General features: G+C 36.5%; 2 protein-coding genes across 4 annotated transcripts in view; both read left to right on the forward strand.

Moving 5' to 3' along the window:
* The window catches only part of LOC123538539 (probable E3 ubiquitin-protein ligase MID2), a 148073-nt gene that overhangs the window by 20630 nt on the left and 101146 nt on the right, over nucleotides 1-26297 (forward strand). The gene's annotated exons all lie outside the window — the stretch shown is intronic.
* LOC123544072 (zinc finger protein 98-like) lies at nucleotides 3907-24352 on the forward strand. 2 transcript variants are annotated; one of them, XM_053529985.1, is made up of 3 exons: nucleotides 3907-3976; nucleotides 19879-20270; nucleotides 21991-24352. In XM_053529985.1, the coding sequence occupies exon 3, from the start codon at nucleotides 22223-22225 to the stop codon at nucleotides 23429-23431; it is 1209 nt and encodes a 402-aa protein (XP_053385960.1). In that variant the 5' UTR covers nucleotides 3907-3976; nucleotides 19879-20270; nucleotides 21991-22222; the 3' UTR covers nucleotides 23432-24352. The 2 variants fall into 2 exon arrangements, with proteins under 2 accessions (XP_053385960.1, XP_053385961.1); XM_053529986.1 differs by having other exon boundaries at nucleotides 3915-4032.

A 26297-nucleotide genomic window follows, 5' to 3' on the forward strand; every position in this document is an offset into this window, starting at 1 on the left:
CTAGTCAGACAGGTACTTGGTGCTATATTACCGTCTATTTACTGTGGCCATATAGAACTAGTCAAATGGGAATTGGTGTTATATTGACCTGATTTACTGTGGCCATATAGAACTAGTCAGATAGGTATTTGAGTGCTATATTGACCTCTGTTTACTGTGGCCATACAGAACTAAACAGATGGGTAATTGGTGCTATATTGACCTCAATTTGCTGTGGCCATAGAGAACTAGTCAGATGGGTACTTCGTTCCATGTTGACCTGTTTTTACTGTGGGCATATAAAACTAGTCAAATTGGTACTTGGTGCTATATTGACATCTACTGTGGCCATATTGAACTAGTCTCATCGGAACTTGGTGTTATATTAACCTTCATATATTGTGGCCATATAGAACTAGTCAGAAAGGTACTTGGTGCTATATTGACCTCTATTTACTGTTGCCAGATTGAACTAGTCATTTCGAAACTTGGTTTATATTGACCTCTTTTTACTGTGGCCATATAGAAATAGTCAGATGGGTACTTGGTGCTGTATTGACCTCTATTTCCTGTGGCCATATTCAACTAGTCAGGTGGATACTTGGTGCTATATTGACATCTATTAAATGTGGCCATATAGAACTAGTCAGATAGGTACTTGGTGTTATATTGACCTCTATTTACTATGGCCATATTCAACTAGTCATATCGGAACTTGGTGTTATATTGACCTTCATTTACTTTGGCAATATAGAACTAGTCAGATAGGTACTTGCTGCTATATTGACCTCTATTTACTGGGCCATACTATACTAATCATATCGGAACTTGGTGTTATATTGACCTTCATTTACTCCAAATGGAACTAGTCATATCGGAACTTGGTGTTATATTCACCTTCATTTACTGTGTCCATATTCAAGTAGTCATATCGGAACTTGGCGCAATATTGACCTCTATTTACTGTGGCCATACTGTACTAATCATATCGGAACTTGGTGTTATATTGACCTTCATTTACTGTGGTCATATTGAACTAGTCATATCGGAACTTGGTGTTATATTCACCTTCATTTACTGTGGCCATATTCAACTAGTCATATCGGAACTTGGTGCTATATTGACCTCTATTTACTGTGGCCATACTGTACTAATCATATCGGAACTTGGTGTTATATTGACCTTCATTTACTGTGGCCATATTGAACTAGTCATATCGGAACTTGGTGTTATATTGACCTTCATTTAATGTGGCCATATTCAACTAGTCATATTGGAACTTGGTGCTATATTGACCTCTATTTACTGTGGCCATACTGTACTAATCATATCGGAACTTGGTGTTATATTGACCTTCATTTACTGTGGCCATATTGAACTAGTCATATCGGAACTTGGTGTTATATTGACCTTCATTTACTGTGGCCATATTGAACTAGTCATATCGGAACTTGGTGTTATATTGATCTTCATTTAATGTGGCCATATTCAACTAGTCATATTGGAACTTGGTGCTATATTGACCTCTATTTACTGTGGCCATACTGTACTAATCATATCGGAACTTGGTGTTATATTGACCTTCATTTACTGTGGCCATATTGAACAAGTCATATCGGAATTTGGTGTTATATTGACCTTCATTTACTGTGGCCATATTCAACTAGTCATATCGGAACTTGGTGTTATATTGACCTCTATTTACTGTGGCCATATTGAACCAGTCATATCGGAACTTGGTGTTATATTGACCTTTATTTACTGTGGCCATATTCAACTAGTCATATCGGAACTTGGTGCTATATTGACCTTCATTTACTGTGGCCATATTGAACTAGTCATATCGGAACTTGCTGTTATATTGACCTTCATTTACTGTGGTCATATTGAACTAGTCATATCGGAACTTGGTATTATATTCACCTTCATTTACTGTGGCCATATTGAACTAGTCATATCGGAACTTGGTGTTATATTGACCTCTATTTACTGTGGCCATACTGTATAATCATATCGGAATTTGGTGTTATATTCACCTGCATTTACTGTGGCCATATTCAACTAGTCATATTGGAACTTGGTGTTATATTGACCTTCATTTACTGTGGCCGTATTGAACTAGTCATATCGGAATTTGGTGTTATATTCACCTTCATTTACTGTGGCCATATTCAACTAGTCATATCGGAACTTGGTGCTATATTGACCTCTATTTACTGTGTTTATACTGTACTAATCATATCGGAACTTGGTGCTATATTGACCTCTATTTACTGTGGCCATATTCAACTAGTCATATCGGAACTTGGTGTTATATTGACCTTCATTTACTGTGGCCATATTCAACTAGTCATATCGGAACTTGGTGTTATATTCACCTGCATTTACTGTGGCCATATTCAACTAGTCATATTGGAACTTGGTGCTATATTGACCTCTATTTACTGTGGCCATACTGTACTAATCATATCGGAACTTGGTGTTATATTCACCTTCATTTACTGTGGCCATATAGAACTAGTCAGATTGTTACTTGGTGCTATATTGACCTCCATTTACTCTGGCCATATTGAACTAATGATATCAGAACTTGGTGTTATATTGACCTTCATTTACTGTGGCCATATAGATTTAGTCAGATAGGTACTTGGTTCTATATTGACCTCTATTTGCTGTGGCCATATGGAACTAGTCAGATAGGTACTTGGTGCTACATTGACCTCTATTTACTGTGGCCATACTGAACTAGTCATATCGGAACTTGGTGTTATATTGACCTTCATTTACTGTGGCCATATTGAACTAGTCATATCGGAACTTGGTGTTATATTGACCTTCATTTACTGTGGCCATATTGAACTAGTCATATCCGAACTTTGTGTTATATTCACTTTCATTTACTGTGGCCATATAGAACAAGTGAGACAGGTATTTGGTGCTATATTGACATCTATTTAGATCATATCCACATATCCTCTTCAGTTTTAAACTTCCATTAAATATTCACCAAATTACAACAGGTGTTTGCTGAGAAATAATCCTACTATAGTATATTACTGTTAAATAATGAAAGGGCAATAACTCTAAAATTCATCCAACCTGAACCTAAGCATAACATCCTCTTGATACTGAAACTTTCTATTAAGATCTGTTAAATTCCAACCAGCGGTTGTAGAGATATACTCCTAACAAGAACTTTACTATAGTAAACTATTGTGGAATAATTGAAGGGCGATAATTCTAAAAATCATCAAACCGCAACATGAAGATAATAATAGTGGGCATCTCCTCTTTATAGTGAAGCTTCCTATCAATTTTCACTAAATTCCACCTAGTGGTTGCTGAGAAATATTCAAAACAAGAATTGTACCATAGTATACTATTGTTGATTAATTAAAGGGCAATAACTCGAAACAATATCAGACCGGAACACAAATAAAATAAGTTTATGCACATGTCCTCTTGATAGTAAAGCTTCCTATGAAGAGTGGCTAAATTCCAAATTGTGCTTGCTGAGAAAACTCTGAACGATAATAGAATATTACTGTATGCACTGTTAAATAGTCAAAGGGCAATAACTCCGTGAAAAATCATCTGACCGGAACAACACAGACCGGAACACAAATAAAATAAGTTTATGCACATGTCCTCTTGATAGTAAAGCTTCCTATGAAAAGCGGCTAAATTCCAAATTGTGCTTGCTGAGAAAACTCTGAACGATAACAGTATATTACTGTATGCACTGTTAAATAGTCAAAGGGCAATAACTCCGTGAAAAATCATCTGACCGGAACAACAAGTCTGTGAAGTTTCGCTATAGATTACAATCATCAGTGGGTACGTAGAAATACTCCGGACAAGGAAGAATACGGGACGGACGGACGTAGTTCCGGTCTTTTAGTGGTGTATAACCTTCAGTATGGAATCTTTACGGTGGAAAAGAGTGGGGTAGCTAAATACGGCGAAAAAGTTGATTATATCTCGAACAGAAATCTCGGTGAGAATATGGTACCGGTTTAAACCGATAGATAAATGTGTACTCTTTCGACTGCAGTAGGTGTCCAGTTGCATATAATAATAATTTACGTGTACCGTAGTAAAAAAATCGCCGAGAACACCGCCCATCAAATTTTCGTACCAGCAGACTTTCGTACCTTGGTAGAGGGGTGTAATATTGCATTGTATGTGTTTTATTGACCGGAACAAGTGCCTGTGTGGGGGATATATTTTATAATTGGGTCGAAATTCTTGAGGATGAATAGTATACTCGACATCACTAATCACGCGTCATCACTAAAAATTTCGCGGTATTTGAGTTTTCGCTACCTGCGTGGTGTTTAGATGACAAAGTTTGTGACCTATTTCACGCATGCTAGTGAAAAACGTTCTTACCTGCAGTTACCATGCTAAATATCTGTTAATATTTATCAAAAGCGTATTTTTGCAGTGTTTTGCACATCTATTGCAAAAAAAAATAAAAAATATTCATTAATTAAGCAAATGTTTACAAGTTTGTCTACCATCCGTTCGGCATTTGTCCTCATTAATTATGCAAACTAAGTCCCGCCCATAGGTTAGAGAACACTAAATTTTACGTAACATACCCAGCAAGGCAAAAATGAGTGAAATATCACTATAAGGTGAAACATCATAAAAGTCGAAACTCAACGTATTTTAAGAGGGAGGAGGGGATAGGGTCACCGCGACCATCCCCTCAAAATACACCCATGATACTTAGCAGTGAATTGGAATATGTTAGATAAGTATCAGATAGAAAATATTCAGTAATAGTACATAACTTAGGCTCCAAGTCCGAAACATTATGACCATGCCCGAGACCTTGTGGTTTACTTGCAAAATATCTGGTGTGTCCACTTCCCAGAGAGTAATATTTGATAATGCCATTGTAAACCGATGATATAAAACGTTCAAGCTGGCGTTTATTTACTTTTGAGTGTTCCTGTTAGTTTAACTTAGATAGCTTTTCAATGTTTGAGTGATATTTAGTGCTTTTTTAACCTTTGATAGTTTGATTGACACAATTGTTGACCTATACCGCGAAATTAGTAATGTGACGTCACATGATGACAATGGCTGACTATTGTTGTTCGAAGTACACATGGAAGTTTCTTGGATGATAACTGATTTATTTTCACACAGTTATTGATGCAAATGACATGAAATATTACGGTAAAGACAAGAAATACTCTGTTGTGTTGTTTCTCATTTCATGTCGTTACCTCGAATGTTAAGTACCGCGACATTACAGATGGACGGTATACACAGACGACTACAAATTTATGTTAAGTTAACTTTCTTCCAACATTAAATTGAAGTTTGTGAATACTCATTTCATCAATGTTTAATTCTATCAATGTTACAGATTATTCCATTTTATTTTATTTTGATACAAAGCATATTACTTTCGTTTTCATTTTCACCAGTAGATATACAGAAACTCAATTAACTCCGTATAGTTACCGGAAGTTATGGCAATAAAAGTTGGCAGTGGCTACGATTACGGTACCGTAATCCTAGCCTCCGATTCTAGGATTACGGAAGTTCCGTATTCCTAGACAATCCTATGATGATAGGCTAGGATTACGGAAGTATGTAACGGGCATCAAGTTAGAGGTGCGTGGTATACCGGTAACTGTGGTACCATCTTCCCGTGGTACGATACCATGGTACCATTCGGGGAATACCAGTATTTTATCAACATTATCCCTACTTCTGTTTATTTTTAATTTACATTGTCTATGTAGCCTTTCGTAACAGCAAAATTTTGACATCATGCATGATTTTCCGATTTATACCTCTATCTATCTATCTCTTTATACTGCCTCACACCTCTCGCGAGTATTATGGAATTCCCATGCTACTATTATTAGTTTCCAAAAATAACGGCCCAATGGTGCAATTGAACATGGATGATCGATTGTTTTTACTTTGAGTCTGGTAAATTCGGTGAGTCCCGACTTCTTGTTTAAATGATGATAGTTTAAAATATCTCGGTATGTATCTGCATGTATTAAAAAAGAAATAAATAGTATAGAAAATGTTGAGTAGAAATTTATTATTTTTTGTTTGAAAACGATTCAATGAAGCCTTCATACTATTTGTAAACGTTACTGCATGGTTTATCAAATGGGTGCACGAATCGAACTTCAAACAAGCGCGACCTATATACATGTGACCCAGTGCTTCCCTAGAGACAATATGGCATCTTCCGATGAATACACGCTGGTAAAAAATACTAAGGGTCATTAATCTAACTAGTCATTAGTCAAGTTAATATTCCAGAGTATTTTTTTCTTTAATTCTAGTCAAGTAACTAGTCTTCGTTGTTGCTCATAATAAATTAAGTATTTCTGAGAGTTTTTCAATATTTTTATGACCACTACCATAGCTGTGTCTTACGATAAATATGGTGGTATACCGTGGTATATACCGCGGTAATTAGGAAAAAACTGGTTTATACCGCGGTATTTTTTCAAGGCTGTACCCAGCCCTACATCAAGTATATGTTAGAACATGCATAAATGATGTTGTAAACTTACATATTTCACTAAAACAGCAATTTTTCATGCCTGACGTATATACGGGTGTTGATTTCGCCTGATTCTATTTCTAATATCCCCACTCGCGCCAAACACTCGAACGACCGAAATAGTTGAAGCAATTTCATTGGTGCTGATGCTTTAGATGCTATAGGTTTAAATGCCGATTATTTCGCGAATTGGCCATAAATTCAAATAAAACTTACATGTATCGAAAGGGGATTCAATTCCTGATTGATTTATGTAAAAATTATCATATAATATCAAAAATTACAAATTGTTTGTGATTTAAACCTATGTATGTACTGTACACGATTAACGTTTACCGTGTAGACTACCGTGTATACACAAGTGATAAAACCAATAACTTTACATGACTGTGTATAGGAGAGATCGTGTTTGTACACAAGTCCGTTGTATATTCTATTTTTAGAACTGATAAGACCAAGATCGGGTGGGCAGACGCCGAGCGACCATGTTTTTTGTTAACAGTGATGTTTTTTCTAACTGCTTAAATTTTCTTAAAACATAAATAATATCAATAATTTTTTGATCAATGGAAAGGATATAAAACAAGCAATTTATTGATAACTTTTAATTATTATTTCGAAATAAAATGGATTAATTATGAACGCTTAACTTACAGTGTTTTTTATAAAAGTTTGGAGCATCGCTATGCCGCTATTAAAATCATACGTCATTTAAAACGGTAAGCTATTTTCAAAAGATATTTGAATAAGAAAATATGAAGATCATAAGCATTTCAAAACTTTTTGAATTTTTAAAATCCATATATGAACGAAAAAGTTATTAACAATTAAAAATTCCGATCCCATACACAAACGATGTAAAATTATTTTGTTTTGCCCACCACCAGATAAACAGGTGTTGATGCGTGACGTCAGGGCGATCTCTCCTATTGTGATTTTATCTTCCATTATTTTTGTCCTTCAAAGTTTTGACGTTTAGATTGCCGGTCATAAATATAAAACAATCTGAACGTTGAATTATTTTGACTATATGAAAGTGCTACCTACATCATATACATGTCAAGCATAGATCTGTCATGTGATTTCAGCAAAAAGACTGCTAAGAAAATAGCTCTACAGAGCAAAAAAACTGAGGACTATTTGATTCCGTCATTATGCGACTACCATTTTTATCGCGCCATTTTCCTATTTAGTGTCTGTATGCCTTCTGACATGAATTCTGTCGTGTAAATATATGTATATTTAATACATTGTAGTCTGTGTATCGCCCTTTCTCCGGACATCTCTACAATTCTAATATAAAAAAGGCCAAATGAACGATGAATCTGTTCTGCTTTTTTACCCCTTTTCATCTTAGAAGCTGGTTTCTCTGTACTCACTCATGGGAATGAATGGAAACTTCAGATACATGTTTACTGTGATCATCTGACGTGCAATGCACAGGGTTCTTAAGTCTACTTAGGATATTTAAAAATTATGTCCCTTTTTCGACTTAATGATTTTTGGTTTAGTTTTGTATGTGCATGTAACCTGGTAGCTCAGTACCCATTAATTAATGGAAATGGACTGAAATTTCACACACTTGCCAGCTGTGATAAGTTGACATGCATTGTACAGGTTTCATAACTAATAAGTTCAAGATTAAATTCTAGTTCGTACAAACCATCAGTACTGAATGGTCTGATATAAACAGTCATGAACAGTACATCTTAATTTAAATATACAAGTAAATGTAAATTGCATATACATGTATATAATGTTTCATTATCAAACTCAGCTGAGTCTAAAATGTTTTGTGAACAAGAGGTGTTGAGTTTCCCTAACGATTATCAATGGATGTCAACTTAACAGGTTTTATTAGTCCCATACTGTTTGAAAACCAGTTTCGGGGACTATAGGAATGCACTTTTCATTCCGTCTGTCCATCCGTCCGCAATTTTGTATCCGGTCAATAACTGTCATCCATGAAGGGATTTTTATATTACTTGGCACGAATGTTCCCCATGATGAGTCGACGTGTCTTGCGCAAAAGCTGGACCACTACTCAAAGGTCAAGGTCACAATTGGAGGTCAAAGGTGAACAGGGCTGTTTTTCCTGTCCGGTCCACAACTCTGCCATCCGTAAAGGGACTTTAATAATACTTGGCACAAATGTACCTCATAATCAGACGATATGTCATCCCCAACTTTGAGACCACAAGCTCAAAGGCCAAGGTCACACTTGGCAGTCAAATGTTACCATGGTATGAACAGGGTCTGTTTCCTGTCCGGTCCACAACTGTGCCATCCTTAAAGGGACTTACTTGGCATAAATGTACCTCATAATCAGACGATGTGTCACGCACAACTTTGAGAACGCTAGATCAAAGGTGAAGGTCACACTTGGCAGTCAGATGTTACCATGGCATGAACAGGGTCTGTTTCCTGTCCGGTCCATAACTCTGTCATTAATTAAGGGATTTTAATATCACTTGGCAGAAATGTTTCTCATGATGTGAATGTCATGTGCAAAACCCGAACCCCTGGCTCAAAGGTCAAGGTCACAATTGGGGGCCAAACGTCAACAGGGCTTTTTTCCTGTACGGTCCATAACTCTGCCATCCATGAAGGGATTTTTAGCTCTACTATACAAAGTATAAGGAGAGCTATCCTACTCGCCCCGGCGTCGGCGTCTTTCCGCTTCCCACCTTGGTTAAAGTTTTTTTTACACTTTCTCTTTTTTCAACTTATCTCTGTAATTACTTGATGGATTTGATTCAAACTTGAAATACTTATTCCTCATCATCATCCACATCATCTGACTAAGGGCCATAACTCTGGCACCAATATTTCATGAATTATCCCCCCTTTTCACTTAGATTTTTCATGTTAAAGTTTTGATGCACTTTCACTCTATCTCTGTTATCACTGAATGGATTTGATTCAAACTTAAAATAGTTGTTCAACATCATCACCCACATCATATGACACAAGGTGCATAACTCTGGCACCATTTTTTCTTGAATTATTTCCCCTTTTAACTTAGAATTTCAGGTTAAAGTTTTATGCACTTTCACTCTATGTTATATTACTGAATGGATCTGATTCAAACTTAAACAATTGTTCAACATCATTACCTTTATCATATGACATAAGGTGCATAACTCTGGGACTAATTTTTCATGAATTATTTCCCCTTTTCACTTAGAATTTTAGGTTAAAGTTTTGATGCATTTTCACTCTGTCTCTGTTATTACTGAATGGATTTGATTCAAACTTAAAATAGTTGTTCAACATCATCATCCACACCATATGACGCAAGGTGCATAACTCTGGCACCAATTTTTCATTAATTATTCCCCCTTTTTACTTAGAATTTTAGGTTAAAGTTTTGATGCACTTTCACTCTGTCTCTGTTATTACTGAATGGATTTGATTCAGACTTAAAATAATTGTTCAACATCATCACCCACATCATATGACACAAGGTACATAACTCTGGTACCAATATTTAATGAATTATGCCCCTTTTTTCTTAGGATATACTTAAATATAGTGTTTTGATACATTTTATCTTTACCTCTCTTATTACTTTAAGTTGATATTTTTGACATAGGCTCAGGCTATTGTGCAATATCTTCATCCACAATTGGAGTCATTAAACACTCCAGTGACAGCTCTAGTTTCCTCAGATGTGCCCAGTTTCACTATCCAGCATCGAAATAGTCGAGCACGCTGTCTCCTGTGACAGCTCTTGTTATATTACTTGGCACAAATGTTCCCAATGATAAGATGACGTGTCATGCGCAAAACCCAGACCCATAGCTCAAAGGTCAAGGTCGTAATTGGAGGTCAAATGTCAATAGGTTGTTTTTTTCCTGTCCGGTCCAGAACTCTACAATCTTTAAAGGGATTTTAATATATCTTGGCACAAATTTTTACCACTATGAGACGGAGTATCATGCACAAGAACCAGGTCTCTAGGTCTAAGGTCAAGGCCACACTTAGAGGCCAAATGTCGGATACAAGAATGACTCTTTCTGGAGCATTTCCTCTTTATGCATTGGGGTGGGGTGGGGGGGGGGGGTTGATGTAACTTGACACAAATGTTCACCACCATGAGACAGATTGTCATGCGCAAGAACCAGGTCCCTAGGTCTAAGGTTAAGGTCTCATTTAGAGGTCAGAGGTCAAATTCAAGAATGATTTTGTTCAGAGCATTTCTTCTTCATGCATGGAAGGATTTTGATGTAACTTGGCACAAATGATCACCACCATGAGACAGCCTCATCTTTAGAATTAATACCTTTTTTTTAGCTCACCTGTCACAAAGTGACAAGGTGAGCTTTTGTGATCGCGCGGTGTCCGTCGTCCGTCCGTGCGTCCGTCCGTAAACTTTTGCTTGTGACCACTCTAGAGGTCACATTTTTCATGGGATCTTTATGAAAGTTGGTCAGAATGTTCACCTTGATGATATCTAGGTCAAGTTCGAAACTGGGTCACGTGCCGTCAAAAACTAGGTCAGTAGGTCTAAAAATAGAAAAACCTTGTGACCTCTCTAGAGGCCATAATTTTCAATGGATCTTCATGAAAATTGGTCAGAATGTTCACCTTGATGATATCTAGGTCAAGTTCGAAACTGGGTCACGTGCCTTCAAAAACTAGGTCAGTAGGTCTAAAAATAGAAAAACCTTGTGACTTCTCTAGAGGCCATATATTTCACAAGATCTTCATGAAAATTGGTTAGAACGTTCATCTTGATGATATCTAGGTCAAGTTCGAAACTGGGTCACGTGCTGTCAAAAACTAGGTCAGTAGGTCAAATAATAGAAAAACCTTGTGACCTCTCTAAAGGCCATATTTTTCATGGGATCTGTATGAAAGTTGGTCTGAATGTTCATCTTGATGATATCTAGGTCAAGTTCGAAACTGGGTCACGTGCGGTTAAAAACTAGGTCAGTAGGTCAAATAATAGAAAAACCTTGTGACCTCTCTAGAGGCCATATTTTCCATGGGATCTGTATGAAAGTTGGTCTGAATGTTCATCTTGATGATATCTAGGTCAACTTCGAAAGTGGGTCACGTGCCATCAAAAACTAGGTCAGTAGGTCAAATAATAGAAAAACCTTGTGACCCCTCTAAAGGCCATATTTTTCAATGGATCTTCATGAAAGTTGGTCTGAATGTTCATCTTGATGATATCTAGGTCAAGTTCGAAACAGGGTCATGTGCGGACAAAAACTAGGTCAGTAGGTCTAAAAATAGAAAAACCTTGTGACCTCTCTAGAGGCCATACTTGTGAATGGATCTCCATAAAAATTGGTCAGAGTGTTCATCTTGTTGATATCTAGGTCAAGTTCGAAAGTGGGTCACGTGCCATCAAAAAGTAGGTCAGTAGGTCAAATAATGAAAAAACCTTGTGACCTCTCTAGAGGCCATATTTTTCATGGCATCTATATGAAAATTGGTCTGAATGTTTATCTTGATGATATCTAGGTCAAGTTTGAAACTGGGTCAACTGCGATCAAAAACTAGGTCAGTAGGTCTTGAAATAGAAAAACCTTGTGACCTCTATAGAGGCCATACCCTTGAATGGATCTTCATGAAAATTGGTCAGAATGTTCACCTTGATGATATCTAGGTCAAGTTTGAAACTGGGTCACGTGCCTTAAAAAACTAGGTCAATAGGTCAAATAATAGAAAAACCTTGTGACCTCTCTAGAGACCATATTTTTCAGTGGATCTTCATGAAAATTGGTCAGAATTTTTATCTTGATAATATGTAGGTCAAGTTCAAAACTGGGTCACATGAGCTCAAAAACTAGGTCACTATGTCAAATAATATAAAATACTACGTCATACTCAAAACTGGATCATGTGGGAAGAGGTGAGCGATTCAGGACCATCATGGTCCTCTTGTATTAGCTCACCTGTCACATAGTGACAAGGTGAGCTTTTGTGATCACCCTTCGTCCGTCGTCAGTCCGTGCGTCCGTCAACAATTTCTTGTCTGCATGGTAATGGTTTCATTTATGATTTTATTTTAACCAAACTTGCACACAACTTGTATCACCATAAGAGCTCGGTTCCTTTCTTGAACTGGCCAGATCCCAATATAGGTTCCAGAGTTATGGCCACTGAAAGGGCCAAAATTAGCTATTTTGACCTTGTCTGCACAATAGCAGCTATATTTTATGTCTCCCTCCCTCTGGGGGAGACATATTGTTTTTGCCCTGTCCGTCCGTCCGTACGTACGTCACACTTCATTTCCGAGCAATAACTGGAGAACCATTTGACCTAGAACCTTCAAACTTCATAGGGTTGTAGGGCTGCTGAAGTAGACGACCCCTGTTGTTTTGGGGGTCACTCTGTCAAAGGTCAAGGTCACAGGGGCCTGAACATTGAAAACCATTTCCGGTCAATAACTAGAGGACCACTCGACCCAGAATGTTGAAACTTAATAGGATGATTGGTCATGAAGAGTAGATGACCCCTATTGATTTTGGGGTCACTCCATCAAAGGTCAAGGTCACAGGGGCCTGAACATTGAAAACCATTTCCGATCAATAACTAGAGAATCACTTGACCCAGAATGTTGAAACTTCATAGGATGATTGGTCATGAAGAGTAGATGATCCCTATTGAATTTGGGGTCACCCTGTCAAAGGTCAAGGTCACAGGGGCCTGAACATTGAAAACCATTTCCGATCAATAACTCGAGAACCACTTGACCCAGAATGTTGAAACCGCCTCGGTAGCCTAGTGGTAGAGCGTCCGCTTTGAGTGCGGGAGGTCGTGGGTTCGATCCCCGGCCGCGTCATACCAAAGACGTAAAAAATGGTACTAGCAGCTTCCTCGCTTGGCGCTCAGCATTAAGTGGATAGTGCTAGGACTGGTCAGCCCGGTGTCAGTATAATGTGACTGGGTGGGGTATCATGCCACGTGTCTACGGCGTGATATTCCAGTGAGGCAGCACTATAAAGTCGGGCATTGTGCTCACTGCTACAAGTAGACACCGTCGTTTATATGACTGAAAAAATGTTGAAAAGACGTTAAACCCGAACACAAACAAAACCAGAATGTTGAAACTTCATAGGATGATTGATCATGAAGAGTAGATGACCCCTATTGTTTTTGGGGTCACTCCATCAAAGGTCAAGGTCACAGGGGCCTGAACATTGAAAACCATTTCCGATCAATAACTAGAGAACCACTTTACCCAGAATGTTGAAACTTCATAGGATGATTGATCATGAAGAGTAGATGACCAGTATTGTTTTTGGGGTCACTCCGTCAAAGGTCAAGGTCACAGGGGCCTGAACATTGAAAACCATTTCCGATCAATAACTAGAGAACCACTTGACTCAGAATGTTGAAACTTCATAGGATGATTGATCATAAAGAGTAGATGACCCGTATTGTTTTTGGGGTAACTCTGTCAAAGGTCAAGGTCACAGGGGCCTGAACATTGAAAACCATTTCCGATCAATAACTTTAGTACCACTTGACCCAGAATGTTGAAACTTCATAGGATGATTGTACATGCAAAGTAGATGACCCCTATTGATTTTGGAGTCACTCCGTTAAAGGTCAAGGTCACAGGGGCCTGAACATTGAAAACCATTTCAGGTCAGTAACTTGAAAACCACTCGACCCAGAATGTTGAAACTTCATAGGATGATTGTTTATGCAGAATAAATGACCCCTATTGTTTTTGGGGTCACTCCGTTAAAGGTCAAGGCACAGGGGCCTGAACATTGAGAACCATTTCCGATCAATAACTTCAGAACCTCCTGATCCAGAATGTTGAAACTTCATAGGATAATTGAACATGCAGAGTAGATGACCCCTATCAATTTTGGGGTCACTCTATTGAAGGTCAAGGTCACAGGAGCCTGAACATGGAAAACAATTTCCAATCAATAACTTGATAACCACTTGACCCAGAATGTTGAAACTTCATAGGATGATTGAACATGCAGAGTAGATGACTCCTATTGATTTTGGGGTCAGTCTATTAAAGGTCAAGGTCACAGGGGCCTGGTCATGTAAAATCATTTCTGGAAAATAACTTGAGAACCACTTGACCAAGAATGTTGAAACTTAATAGGATGATTGGACATGCAGAGTAGATGACCCCTATTTATTTTGAGGTCACTTGATCAAAGGTCAAGGTCACAGGAGCCTGAACAGTGACTTGAGAACCACTAGGCCAATAGTGTTGAAATTTAGCGGGATGACTGGACATGCGAAGTAGATGATCCCTATTGCAGCCAACCATCAGTGTCTCTTTGACTTTCGCTCCTGACCCCTAATGACTTCTTGCCTATAGGACTTTGCATTGGGGGAGACATGTGCTTTTTTACAAAAGCAATTTCTAGTTATAATTTGATTTTTACCAAACTGGCACACAACTTGTATCACCATAAGATCTTGGTTCCGTTCTTGAACTGGTCAGATTCCATAATGGGTTCCAGAGTTAATGCCCCTGAAAGGGCCAGAATTAGCTATTTTGACCTTGTCTGCACAATAGCAGCTTCATTTATGATTTTATTTTAACTAAACTTGCACACAACTTGTATCACCATATGATCTTGGTTCCTTTCTTGAACTGGCCAGATTCCGTTATGGGTTCCAGAGTGATGGCCCCTGAAAGGGCCAGAATTAGCTATTTTGACCTTGTCTGCACAATAGCAGCTTCATTTATGATTTGAATTTAATCAAACTTGCACAAAACTTGTGTCACTATAAGATCTTGGTTCCTTTCTTAAAACGGCCAGATCTCATAATGGATTCCAGAGTTATGGCCCCTGAAAGGGCCAAAATTAGCTCTTTGACCTTGTCTGCACAATAGCAGCTTCATTTATGATTTGATTTTAACCAAACTTGCAAAGAACTTGTATCACTACAAGCTCTCGATTCCTTTCTTGAACTGTCCAGATTCCTTCATGGGTTCCAGAGTTATGGCCCCTTAAAGGTCCAAAATTGGCTATTTTGGCTTTTGCAGCCATATAGAGACTTCATTTATGGTTTTATTTGATACAAACTTCCAAAATATCTTCAACAACAATAAATCTTGGATTCCATTGCAAATCAGATCCATTCTTAGGTTCCAGAGTTATTTTATATCTGATTACCTCCCCTGATTGTAATCAAAATGGATTTATATCAGTAAATACTTACAGGACTTATTGAAATTTCATTATTGTCATTAATTGGACTGAGCCAATGAGGGTAGATAACTATAGACTGATTTTATGTTAAATTACCTCCCTTTATTTCAAATTAAAATGTGTATATCTCCATAACTAATGAAGATACTGATCTGAAATTTCATTTACGTCAACAGATTTATTTGGCAGATCCTTCTTTTGTTAATTTACAGTCTTTTTTTTTTTTTTAATTAATTCCCTTTTACGTTACTATAAATAGCTTGTTTTTAGTAACTTTTTAGCTCACATGTCACAAAGTGACAGTGTGAGCTTTTGTGATCACGCAGCGTCCGTCGTCCGTGCGTAAACTTTTGCTTGTGACCTCTCTAGAGGTCACATTTTTCATGGGATCTTTATGAAAGTTGGTCAGAGTGTTTATCTTGATGATATCTAGGTCAAGTTCGAAAATGGGTCACATGCGGTCAAAAACTAGGTCAGTAGGTCTAAAAATAGAAAAACCTTGTGACCTCTCTAGAGGCCATATTTTTAAAAAGATCTTCATGAAAATTGGTCAGAATGTTTACCTTGATGATATCTAGGTCAAGTTCGAAACTGGGTCACATGCCTTTAAAAACTAGGTCAGTAGGTCAAATAATAGAAAAACCTTGTGACCTCTCTAGAGGCCATATTTTTCAGGGGATCTGTATGAAAGTTGGTCTGAATGTTTATCTTGATGATATCTAGGTCAAGTTCGAAACTGGTTCAGCTGCGGTCAAAAACTAGGTCATTAGGTCTAAAAATAGAAAAACCTTGTGACCTCTCTAGAGGTCATACTTTTGAATGGATCTTCATGAAAATTGGTCAGAATGTTCACCTTGATGATATCTAGGTCAGTTTCGAAACTGGGTCACGTGCCATCAGTAACTAGGTCAGTAGGTCAAATAATAAAAAAAACCTTGTGACCTCTCTAGAGGCCATATTTTTCATGGGATCTGTATGAAGGTTGGCCTGAATGTTCACCTTGATGATATGTAGGCCAAGTTCGAAACTGGGTCAACTGTGGTTAAAAACTAGGTCAGTAGGTCTAAAAATAGAAAAACCTTGTGACCTCTCTAGAGGCCATATTTTTCACAAGATCTTCATGAAAATTGGTCAGAATGTTCACCTTGATGATATCTAGGTAAAGTTTGAAACTGGGTCATGTACCTTCAAAAACTAGGTCAGTAGGTCAAATAATAGAAAAACCTTGTGACCTTTCTAGAGGCCATATTTTTCATGGGATCTGTATGAAAGTTGGTCTGAATGTTCATCTTGATGATATCTAGGTCAAGTTTGAAACTGGGTCACGTGCCGTCAATAACTAGGTCAGTAGGTCAAATAATGAAAAAACCTTGTGACCTCTCTAGAGGCCATATTTTTCATGGGATCTGTATGAAAGTTGGTCTGAATGTTCATCTTTATGATATCTAGGTCAGGTTCAAAACTGGTTCACATGAGCTCAAAAACTAGGTCACTATGTCAAATAATAGAAAAAAAAACGACGTCATACTCAGTTCAAAACTGGGTCATGTTGGGACAGGTGAGCGATTCAGGACCATCATGGTCCTCTTGTTTATTATTTGCCGTAGAGAAAAACTGAGACCACTTTTCTGTGATACAACATGGATGGTACCTCCAATTTTTAGGTGTATTTTGACATATTTGTACCTTTTAAGAATTTTTTTTTTCTTTTTGGTTTAATTTCTTCCCTTATTTGTTTCTGTCCTTTGGACTTAGATGTTTTTTCTGAGTACCTTCTTGTCCTCAAGTGCAATGATAACAGGTGAGCGATATAGGGCCATCATGTTACTATAAATAGATTATATTGTAAAATTTTTATTACTGGCCGTAGGGAAAAATTGAGACCACTTTCCTGTGGTACAACATGCATGTTACATCTGATTCTTAGGTGTATTTTGACCTATCTCTACCTGATAAAGAGTTTCTTGCGGACTTATAATATATAGGTTTTTAGGAGTAATTTCCCTTTGTTGTTTCTTTAAATAACTTAGATGATAACTTTATTAACGGCCTAAAAAAATCCATATGAAAAAAACTAGGTTTTTATATTTATATTTGCAAATTTTAAGTGTTTTGTATAACATATTGTATATATATGCGATAGAGGCTGTATTTTTCAATTGATCTTCATGAAATGTGGTCAGAATGATTGCCTTGATGAATTCTAGGTCGAGTTCGAATGTGGGTCATCTGGGATCAAAAACAAGGCCACGAGGTCAAATCAAAGAAAATCTTTGTGTATGCGATAGAGGCTGTATTTTTCAATTGATCTTCATGAAATTTGATCAGAATGATTGCCTTGATGAAATCTAGGTCGATTTCGATTATGGGTCATCTGGGGTCAAAAACTAGGTCACTAGATCAAATCAAAGAAAAACCTTGTGTATACGATAGAAGCTGTATTTTTCAATTGATCTTCATAAAATTGGTCAGAATGATTGCCCTGATAAAATCTAGGTTGAGTTTGAATATGGGTCATCTGGGGTCAAAAACTAGGTCACTAGGTCAAATCAAAGAAAAACTTTGTGTATGCAATAGAAGCTGTATTTTTCAATTGATCTTCATGAAATTAAGTAAGAATGATTGCCTTGATGAAATCTATGTTGAGCTTGAATATGGGTCATCTGGGGTCAAAAACTAGGTCACTAGATCAAATCAAAGAAAAACATTGTGTATGCAATAGAGGCTGTATTTTTCAATTGATCTATATGAAATTAAGTCAGAATGATTGCCTTGATGGAATCTAGGTTGAGTTTGAATATGGGTCATCTTGGGTCAAAAAGTAGGTCTTTATGTCAAATCAAAGAAAAACCTTGTGTATGCGATAGAAGCTGTATTTTTCAACTGATCTTCATGAAATTTGGTCAGCATGATTGCCTTGATAAAATCTAGGTCTAGTTCGAATATGGGTCATCTGGGGACAAAAACTAGGTCACTAGGTCAAATCAAAGAAAAACTTTGTGTATACGATAGAAGCTGTATTTTTCAATTGATCTTCATAAAATTTGATCAGAATGATTGCCTTGATGAAATCTAGGCTGTTTTCGAATATGCGTCATCTGGGATCAAAAACTAGGTCACTAGGTCAAATCAAAGAAAAACCTTGTGTATACGATAGAGGCTCTATTTTTCAATTGATCTTCATGAAATTTGGTCAGAGTGATTGCCTTGATGAAATCTAGGTCGAGTTTGAATATGGGTCATCTGGGATCAAAAACTAGGTTACCAGGTCAAATAAAAGAAAAACCTTGCGTCTACAATAGAAGCTATATTTTTCAATTGATCTTCATAAAGTTTGGTCAGAATCTTGCCTTGATGAAATCTAGGTCGAGTTCGAATATTGGTCATTTGGGGTCAAAACCTAGGTCACTAGGTCAAATCAAAGAAAAACATTGTGTATGCAACAGAGACTGTATTTTTCAATTGATCTTCATGAAATTAGATTAGAATGATTGCCTGAATGAAATCTAGGTCGAGTTTGAATATGGGTCATCTGGGGTCAAAAACTAGGTCACCAGGTCAAATAAAAGAAAAACCTTGTGTCTACAATAGAAGCTATATTTTTCAGTTGATCTAGATGAAATTTGGTCAGAATCATTGCCTTGATGAAATCTCGGCTATGTTCGAATATTGATCATTTGGGATCAAAACCTAGGTCACTAGGTCAAATCAAAGAAAAACCTTGTGTATGCAACAGAGACTGTATTTTTCAATTGATCTTCATGAAATTAGATTAGAATGATTGCCTTAATGAAATCTAGGTTGAGTTTGAATATGGGTCATCTTGGGTCAAAAAGAAGGTCACTAGGTCAAACCAAAGAAAAACCTTGTGTATGCAATAGAAGCTGTATTTTTCAATTGATCTTCATGAAATTTGGTCAGAATGATTGCCTTGATTAAATCTAGGCCATATTTGAATATGGGTCATCTTGTGTCAAAAACTTGGTCACTAGGTCATATCAAAGAAAATACTTGTTTAAACTTGAAGGGACCACATTTTTGGTCCATCCAAATGAAAATTTGCCAGAATCTTTGTTTCCATGAAATCACAAGGTCAATCATGTTTATACTTTTATGGTGTGTTTCTCAGGTGAGCGACCTAGGGCCATCTTGGCCCTCTTGTTTATGCAATACGTTTACTAATTTTGTATTTTGTAGGTCTTTGCAGATCGCTAAACGACACATGATTGTGACACCAGCTTAGCAGAGAAAAGTGAAGTAAATGTACTATCTGTACAAATACACAGAGCCGGGACATTACTATAGACTACAGAAGAGAATCTGCACATGATCGATATTCCTTATGAACCCATTTCCGACATAGATATTCGTAAAACGTAAAATGAGGCATATATATGTGACACATGGGAATATACCCAGGAGGGACCAGCTGTCAATATTATGTTTTGTGAAATTGGGTGTATTTGAAACACTTATTTGAAGTGACATGTAACATTGTAAAAAGAAGGTTGAGAATATTGCCACAGCAGTCATCTGAAGAACATATTAGAATGCATACAGGAGGTAAATGCATTGTAATTTTGCATACTGTAAGTGTACTTTTATTAGCGCAGCTAAAGTTTAGCGCAAACGCCTTTAATTGAGTAGTTTCGACTTATTAGCGTGTACCTGTATTAGCGCAGTGTCATCAGCGCTAAAATAGCCAATTGGTGGCTGAATAATATTCGTAATGAAATCGACCAGGCAAATAAACATAAACATGCATAGGTCTACAGTATGACATAAAATCTACATCTGTTTAGATCAGTTAACCTGTATACTGTAAATTTGTACATGTATACAGTGCAGAATTGTGATAATTGTTTGTTTTCAGATTTGCACTTGGTTTTCAAAGCAGTAAAATGTTATAGTGACACTCGTAATAAGCGTGACCAGACAAACTGGCGATCTACTCCGAAGGTGTTATATACCATGTTTACGAACAATGGCGAAGATAAAAAAACTGCATCTAAATTTACAAAAATAGATGACTTTTGTACTAATATTCAAACACTAAGAGTAAGATAAGATAGTGGAACTAACAACCAACACAGATTAAAATTTACAGATTTATTAAAATGACCGACGTTTTGACTCTTCACGAGTTTTCATCAGGGTGAACAAATAACAGAAACAAATCTACTAAGGTACAAAAATTTGGGAGCAAATGTCACGTGATGTATGTCTAAAAATAGAATTGTAAATATTGTCCTAGGGAGCAGTTGTTATTTAGTGTTAGTGAAAATTGTTATAGAAATCGTAGATGATAATTAACAGTTCTTTTCAAAAATGCCATATATTGAATAAATACTTATTTGAATGTCTAGTAATGTTGTTCTTTCATCTTGGCACATAGTGTCTATACTTGTATTGCTGGTGGATGGTGAGGGGTCTGTTGACCGGATGGGTGATTCTGGTAATGGAGACAGTAGCATTGGTCTTCTCATTTTGTGTAGGATTTTTTTAACTGATGTTGTTTTGGGTGTAGATTCTTCCTTCAGCCAAGGTTTGCTTCCTGGAACTGTTCTAAATTTTGGTGTAGCTTCAAATGGCGGTGTCCATGGTTTAACTTTTTCTGCTGCTGGTTTAGGTTTAGTGTCCTCATATCTAGTTATGAAATGCGTCAGTGGTGTGTAATGTTGTTCTGTTGAGTGTATTTTTAAGTGTTCCCTCCTGCTGAATGTGTTATCACAAGTGATGCATACATATTTAATTCTAAATTTTTCATGCGTTTCGTATCGGGTAATTGCGTCATCAGGTAATTTCTTCTTTTCTAATTTGATGTTGCTCATTTTAATTTATAATGTTGAGTCCTGCTGGAGTTCTTGTTTTGAATTTCGCTATTAATGTTTCTTCCGTTCGGAGCCTGATGTTGATGGTTTTTTGTGTAGTCAATAGTATCGTGACGTCGACATCATTTGTGCTATGGTTGTTTAACGTGAAATGGCGGGAGTCTGGTTTTACATTATTTTCTGATCTTATGTCTGCAATATGGCCATAAAAACGTTCAAACAGGTTAAATCATTTTATTCAAAACTTTCTGCAGAATAATAGTTAGGAATGCAGTCATTGTCATATTTACACAATAAATATATATTTCTCTGTGTTATGTTGCATTGTAATTACGGTATTATCAATACTATAAATATCACTTTTTAAAGAAGAGCCTTTCAATTCAGTCTAATATTAACGGTAGACATGAATTAGCGCATGCCTGATCCCGCTAATTGCGCGAAAATTAATACTCCGCTAATATTAATACACTTACAGTATAACAGAAGCGGTCTTGTAAAGAAAGGAACTGTGACCTGGAGAAACATATGACAGTACATACAGGAGAGAAACACTATTGCTGTGAAGTTTCTGACTGCTTGTAATGAAAGTTATATCCTTACACGATATAAGACAATACAAACAGGAGAGGAATGTTTAAATGTCATATTTGTGATTATGCATTTAATACTAGTCTAGTAGTAGTAGTCTGACAACAGATACATGACATATGGCGATGCATTCAGGAGAGAAACGCTTTACATGTGGTGTTTGTGATTATTCATCTAACACAAGTGGTTATATAAAAATACATATGACAGTTCATACTGGAGAAAAACGCTTTAAATGTGACGTTTGTGATTATGCATGTAATCAAAGCAGTCATCTGAAAACACATATGGCAATACATACTGGAGAAAATCCCTTTAAGTGTGACGTTTGTGATTATGCATGTTATACAAGCAGTAATATGAAAACACATATGATAGTACATACAGACAAAAAACCCTTTAAATGTGATGTGTGTGATTATGCATGTAATGGAAGTAGTGATCTGAAAGCACATATGACAAAACATACAGGGGAAAAAAATTTTAAATGCGATGCTTGTGATTATGCATGTAATCGTAGAAGTAATCTGAAAAAACACATGGCAATACATAGTGGAGAAAAACGCTTTAAATGTGATGTTTGTGATTATGCATGCTATCACAGAAGTACTCTGAAAAAACATATGGTAATACATAGTGGAGAAAAACGCTTTAAATGCGATGTTTGTGGTTATGCATGTTATCAAAGCAGTCGTCTGAAAACACATATGGCAATACATACTGGAGAAAAACGCTTTAAATGTGACGTTTGTGATTATGCATGTTATACAAGTAGTGATCTGAAAACACATATGACAATACATACAGGAGAAAAAAGTTTTAAATGCAATGTTTGTGATTATGCATGTAATAACAGAGGTAATCTGATAAAACATATGGCAATACACAGTGGAGAAAAACTTTTCAAATGTAATGTTTGTAATGATGCATGTAATCAACGCAGTCAGTTGAGGAAACATATGAGGATACATGCAATAGAGAAACGTTTTAAATGTGATGTTTGTGGTTATGTATGTAATGTTAGTAGTCGTATGAAAAGACATATGATAATACATACTGGAGAAAAGCGTTTTAAGTGTGGTGTTTGTGGTTTTGCATGTTATTGTAGTCGTAATCTGAAAAGACATATGACAGTACATACAGGAGAGAAATGCTTTAGTTGTGATGTTTGTGATTATGAATGTAATATTAGTGGTAATATGAAAAAACATATGGCAATACATACTGGAGAAAAGCGTTTTAACTGTAATGTTTGTGATTTTGCAAGTAATCATAGTGGTAGTTTGAAAAAACACATGGCAAGACATGCAAGAGAAAAACGTTTTTAATGTGATATTTGTAATTATGTATATAATCATAGTGATTATCTAAAAAGACGTATACAAAATGTACATGTAACAATATATACAGGAGAGAAATGCTTTAGATGTGATGTTTGTGATTATGAAAGTAATGTAAGTAGTTATGTGAAAAGACATATGTCAATACAAACTGGAGAAAAACATTTCATAGAGATTATCTGAAAAGATATGATAATACATGCAGGAAGGAAATGCTAAAAATGTGATGTTTGTGATTATGTATGTGGTTATAGTGGTAATTTGAAAAAATACATATGGCAATACATACAGGAGAGAAACGCTTTAGATGTGATGTTTGTGATTATGTATGTGGTCATAGTAGTAATTTGAAAAAATACATATGGCAATACATACAGGAGAGAAACGCTTTAGGTAGCAGGGCACACTTAGATGCGAAAATTTTGGGCAAGGACGGTCTTACATGTAGCGAGTCAGTCGCAATATTGCACTTCCCTTATGAAAAAAGCATGCCAAAATCATCAATTTTGCACTTTTTGAACAGCCCACAATGATCCCGCTGCAAGGACACTGCCCAATTTTATTGCATTTCTCGATTTAAAACTCCTTACTGAACGTCAGGATATAAACGGAATGGGGGCCCATCCAGCTCGTTTTTTCACAAAATAGCGAAAAGTTTCCTGAGTATCAATCAACAAGCACAGAACCCTTCCGTGATTTGAATTTTTCCGCGAAAAGGTGTCTCATTGATCATACAAAGCTACCAGCAGTTAGTTTTCCAACTGACATCAGAATTTTACATGTATCAACTGTATAAAATTTCTAAAGAATTAATAATCATTATCTCTCACCTTAATTTACAGACATCCAAAATCACGAAGTTCTATTTATAACAAATATTGACGGGGGCCAAAATTCGAAGTGTACCCTGCTACCTTAAGATTTTTCTGTTAATGAACAGAAGAGGGTTTTACTAGTTCTGAACTTTTATATGTCTTTCGCAAATTCAACCAAATAAAAATGTTTCCAATAGCATGAAAAGAAGTCTGTATGAGAGAGTATAAACTTGCCCACCCCTAATGCGCAAATTTAGCCAAAAGTTACAAATTGTCACTATGAGACAAAGAACGTACAATACATCCATTTTTACCATTTTCTGACATGATTTAACGTATATTGTCATCAGGAATGATATAAGGGCAATTCTGCACCATTTTGCGAAAATAAAATGTCCCCACCCCCTATTTTCCTATTTCATGGGGTCCCCACCGTCCGAACATCCCCCTGATTGACGAAATGCATAGCTGGTGGGCCAAATATGCGCTGGGTGGGTTAATAATGATAAAAATGATGTTTTTACTATACCAGAACCTTGTTACTAGAGCTAGAATTTAAAAAATTGTATGCGTGTATATTGACTTTTATGCTTTTATGTGTCCTCACCGTAACATTTTTGGGCTGCTGTGCTGTCAGGTAGCGTTTTAAGTCCCCAGAAAGTTTAGAATATCGAAGAAGAGGTTCTAAACTATGTGAAACCACAAAAATTTAAGAGTTCTTTAAAAATTTAATTCTGGCAGATTTCCCTTAAGGTAGCAAGGTACACTTAGATGCGAAAATTTTGGGCACGGACGGTCTTACATGTAGCGAGGCGCAATATTGCACTTCCCTTATGAGCAAACTCAGGGTGGCCATTTTATAAATTGCGTGCATGTTTTGTGCTTTTATTTAAAGGCAAGATCAGGATTCTCATACAAGAATAAAGAAAGTTATCAAAACGAAAGGTTTACACCATCCATGAAAAAAGCATGCCAAAATCATCAATTTTGCACTTTTTGAACAGCCCACAATGATGGCGCTGCAAGAACAATGCCCAAATTTATTGCATTTCTCAATTTAAAAGTCCTTACTGAACGTCAGGATATAAACGGAATGGGGACCCATCCAGCTCGTTTTTTCACAAAATAGCGAAAAGTTTCCTGAGTATCAATCAACAAGCACAGAACCCTTCCGTGATTTGAATTTTTCCGCGAAAAGGTGTCTCATTGAAATTACAAAGCTACCAGCAGTTAGTTTTCTAACTGACGTCAGAATTTTACATGTATCAGCTGTATAAATTTTCTAAAGAATAATCATTATCTCTCACCTTAATTTACAGACATCCAAAATCACGAAGTTCTATTTATAACAAATATTGACGGGGGCCAAAATTCGAAGTGTACCCTCCTACCTTAGATGTGATGTTTGTGATTATGTATGTGGTCATAGTGGTAATTTGAAAAAATACATATGGCAATACATACGGGAGAGAAACGCTTTAGATGTGATGTTTGTGATTATGTATGTGGTCATAGTGGTAATTTGAAAAAAAACATATGGCAATACTTACAGGAGAGAAACGCTTTAGATGTGATGTTTGTGATTATGCATGCAATCAGTATAGTAGTCTGAAAAGACCTATGACAATTTATACAGGAGGAAAAAAAGGTTATATTTTTTTTAATTGCTGTAATTATGCATAAGAACCCATAAGTGAAAAAAACATATAGCAATACTACAGAAGAAAAATTGTATGTGTGTGATTATGCATGTACTGAATACAGTCAGCTGGCTAAACATAGAGAAAACATGTAGTAGAAATGCTTATAATGTCGAGATGTTTGTAATTATAATTTTTATTTACAGAAGTATTCTGAAAACATATAATATGTATATCAAAAAAAATAGATTAATTATTCTGCTTTATATATTGTACATTTTTAACTGCCTGTCTCTGAAAGAGCGCGGCATATTATGTGAACATCTGCACATGTAGGGATGGCAGCCAGCGGCCAAAATATGTCCTCTCTCTAAGTCAAAGTTTTTATCCGATCTTCAA

The sequence above is a fragment of the Mercenaria mercenaria genome, chromosome 18, assembly GCF_021730395.1.
Source record: "Mercenaria mercenaria strain notata chromosome 18, MADL_Memer_1, whole genome shotgun sequence".
NCBI classification, from domain to species: Eukaryota; Metazoa; Mollusca; class Bivalvia; order Venerida; family Veneridae; genus Mercenaria; species Mercenaria mercenaria.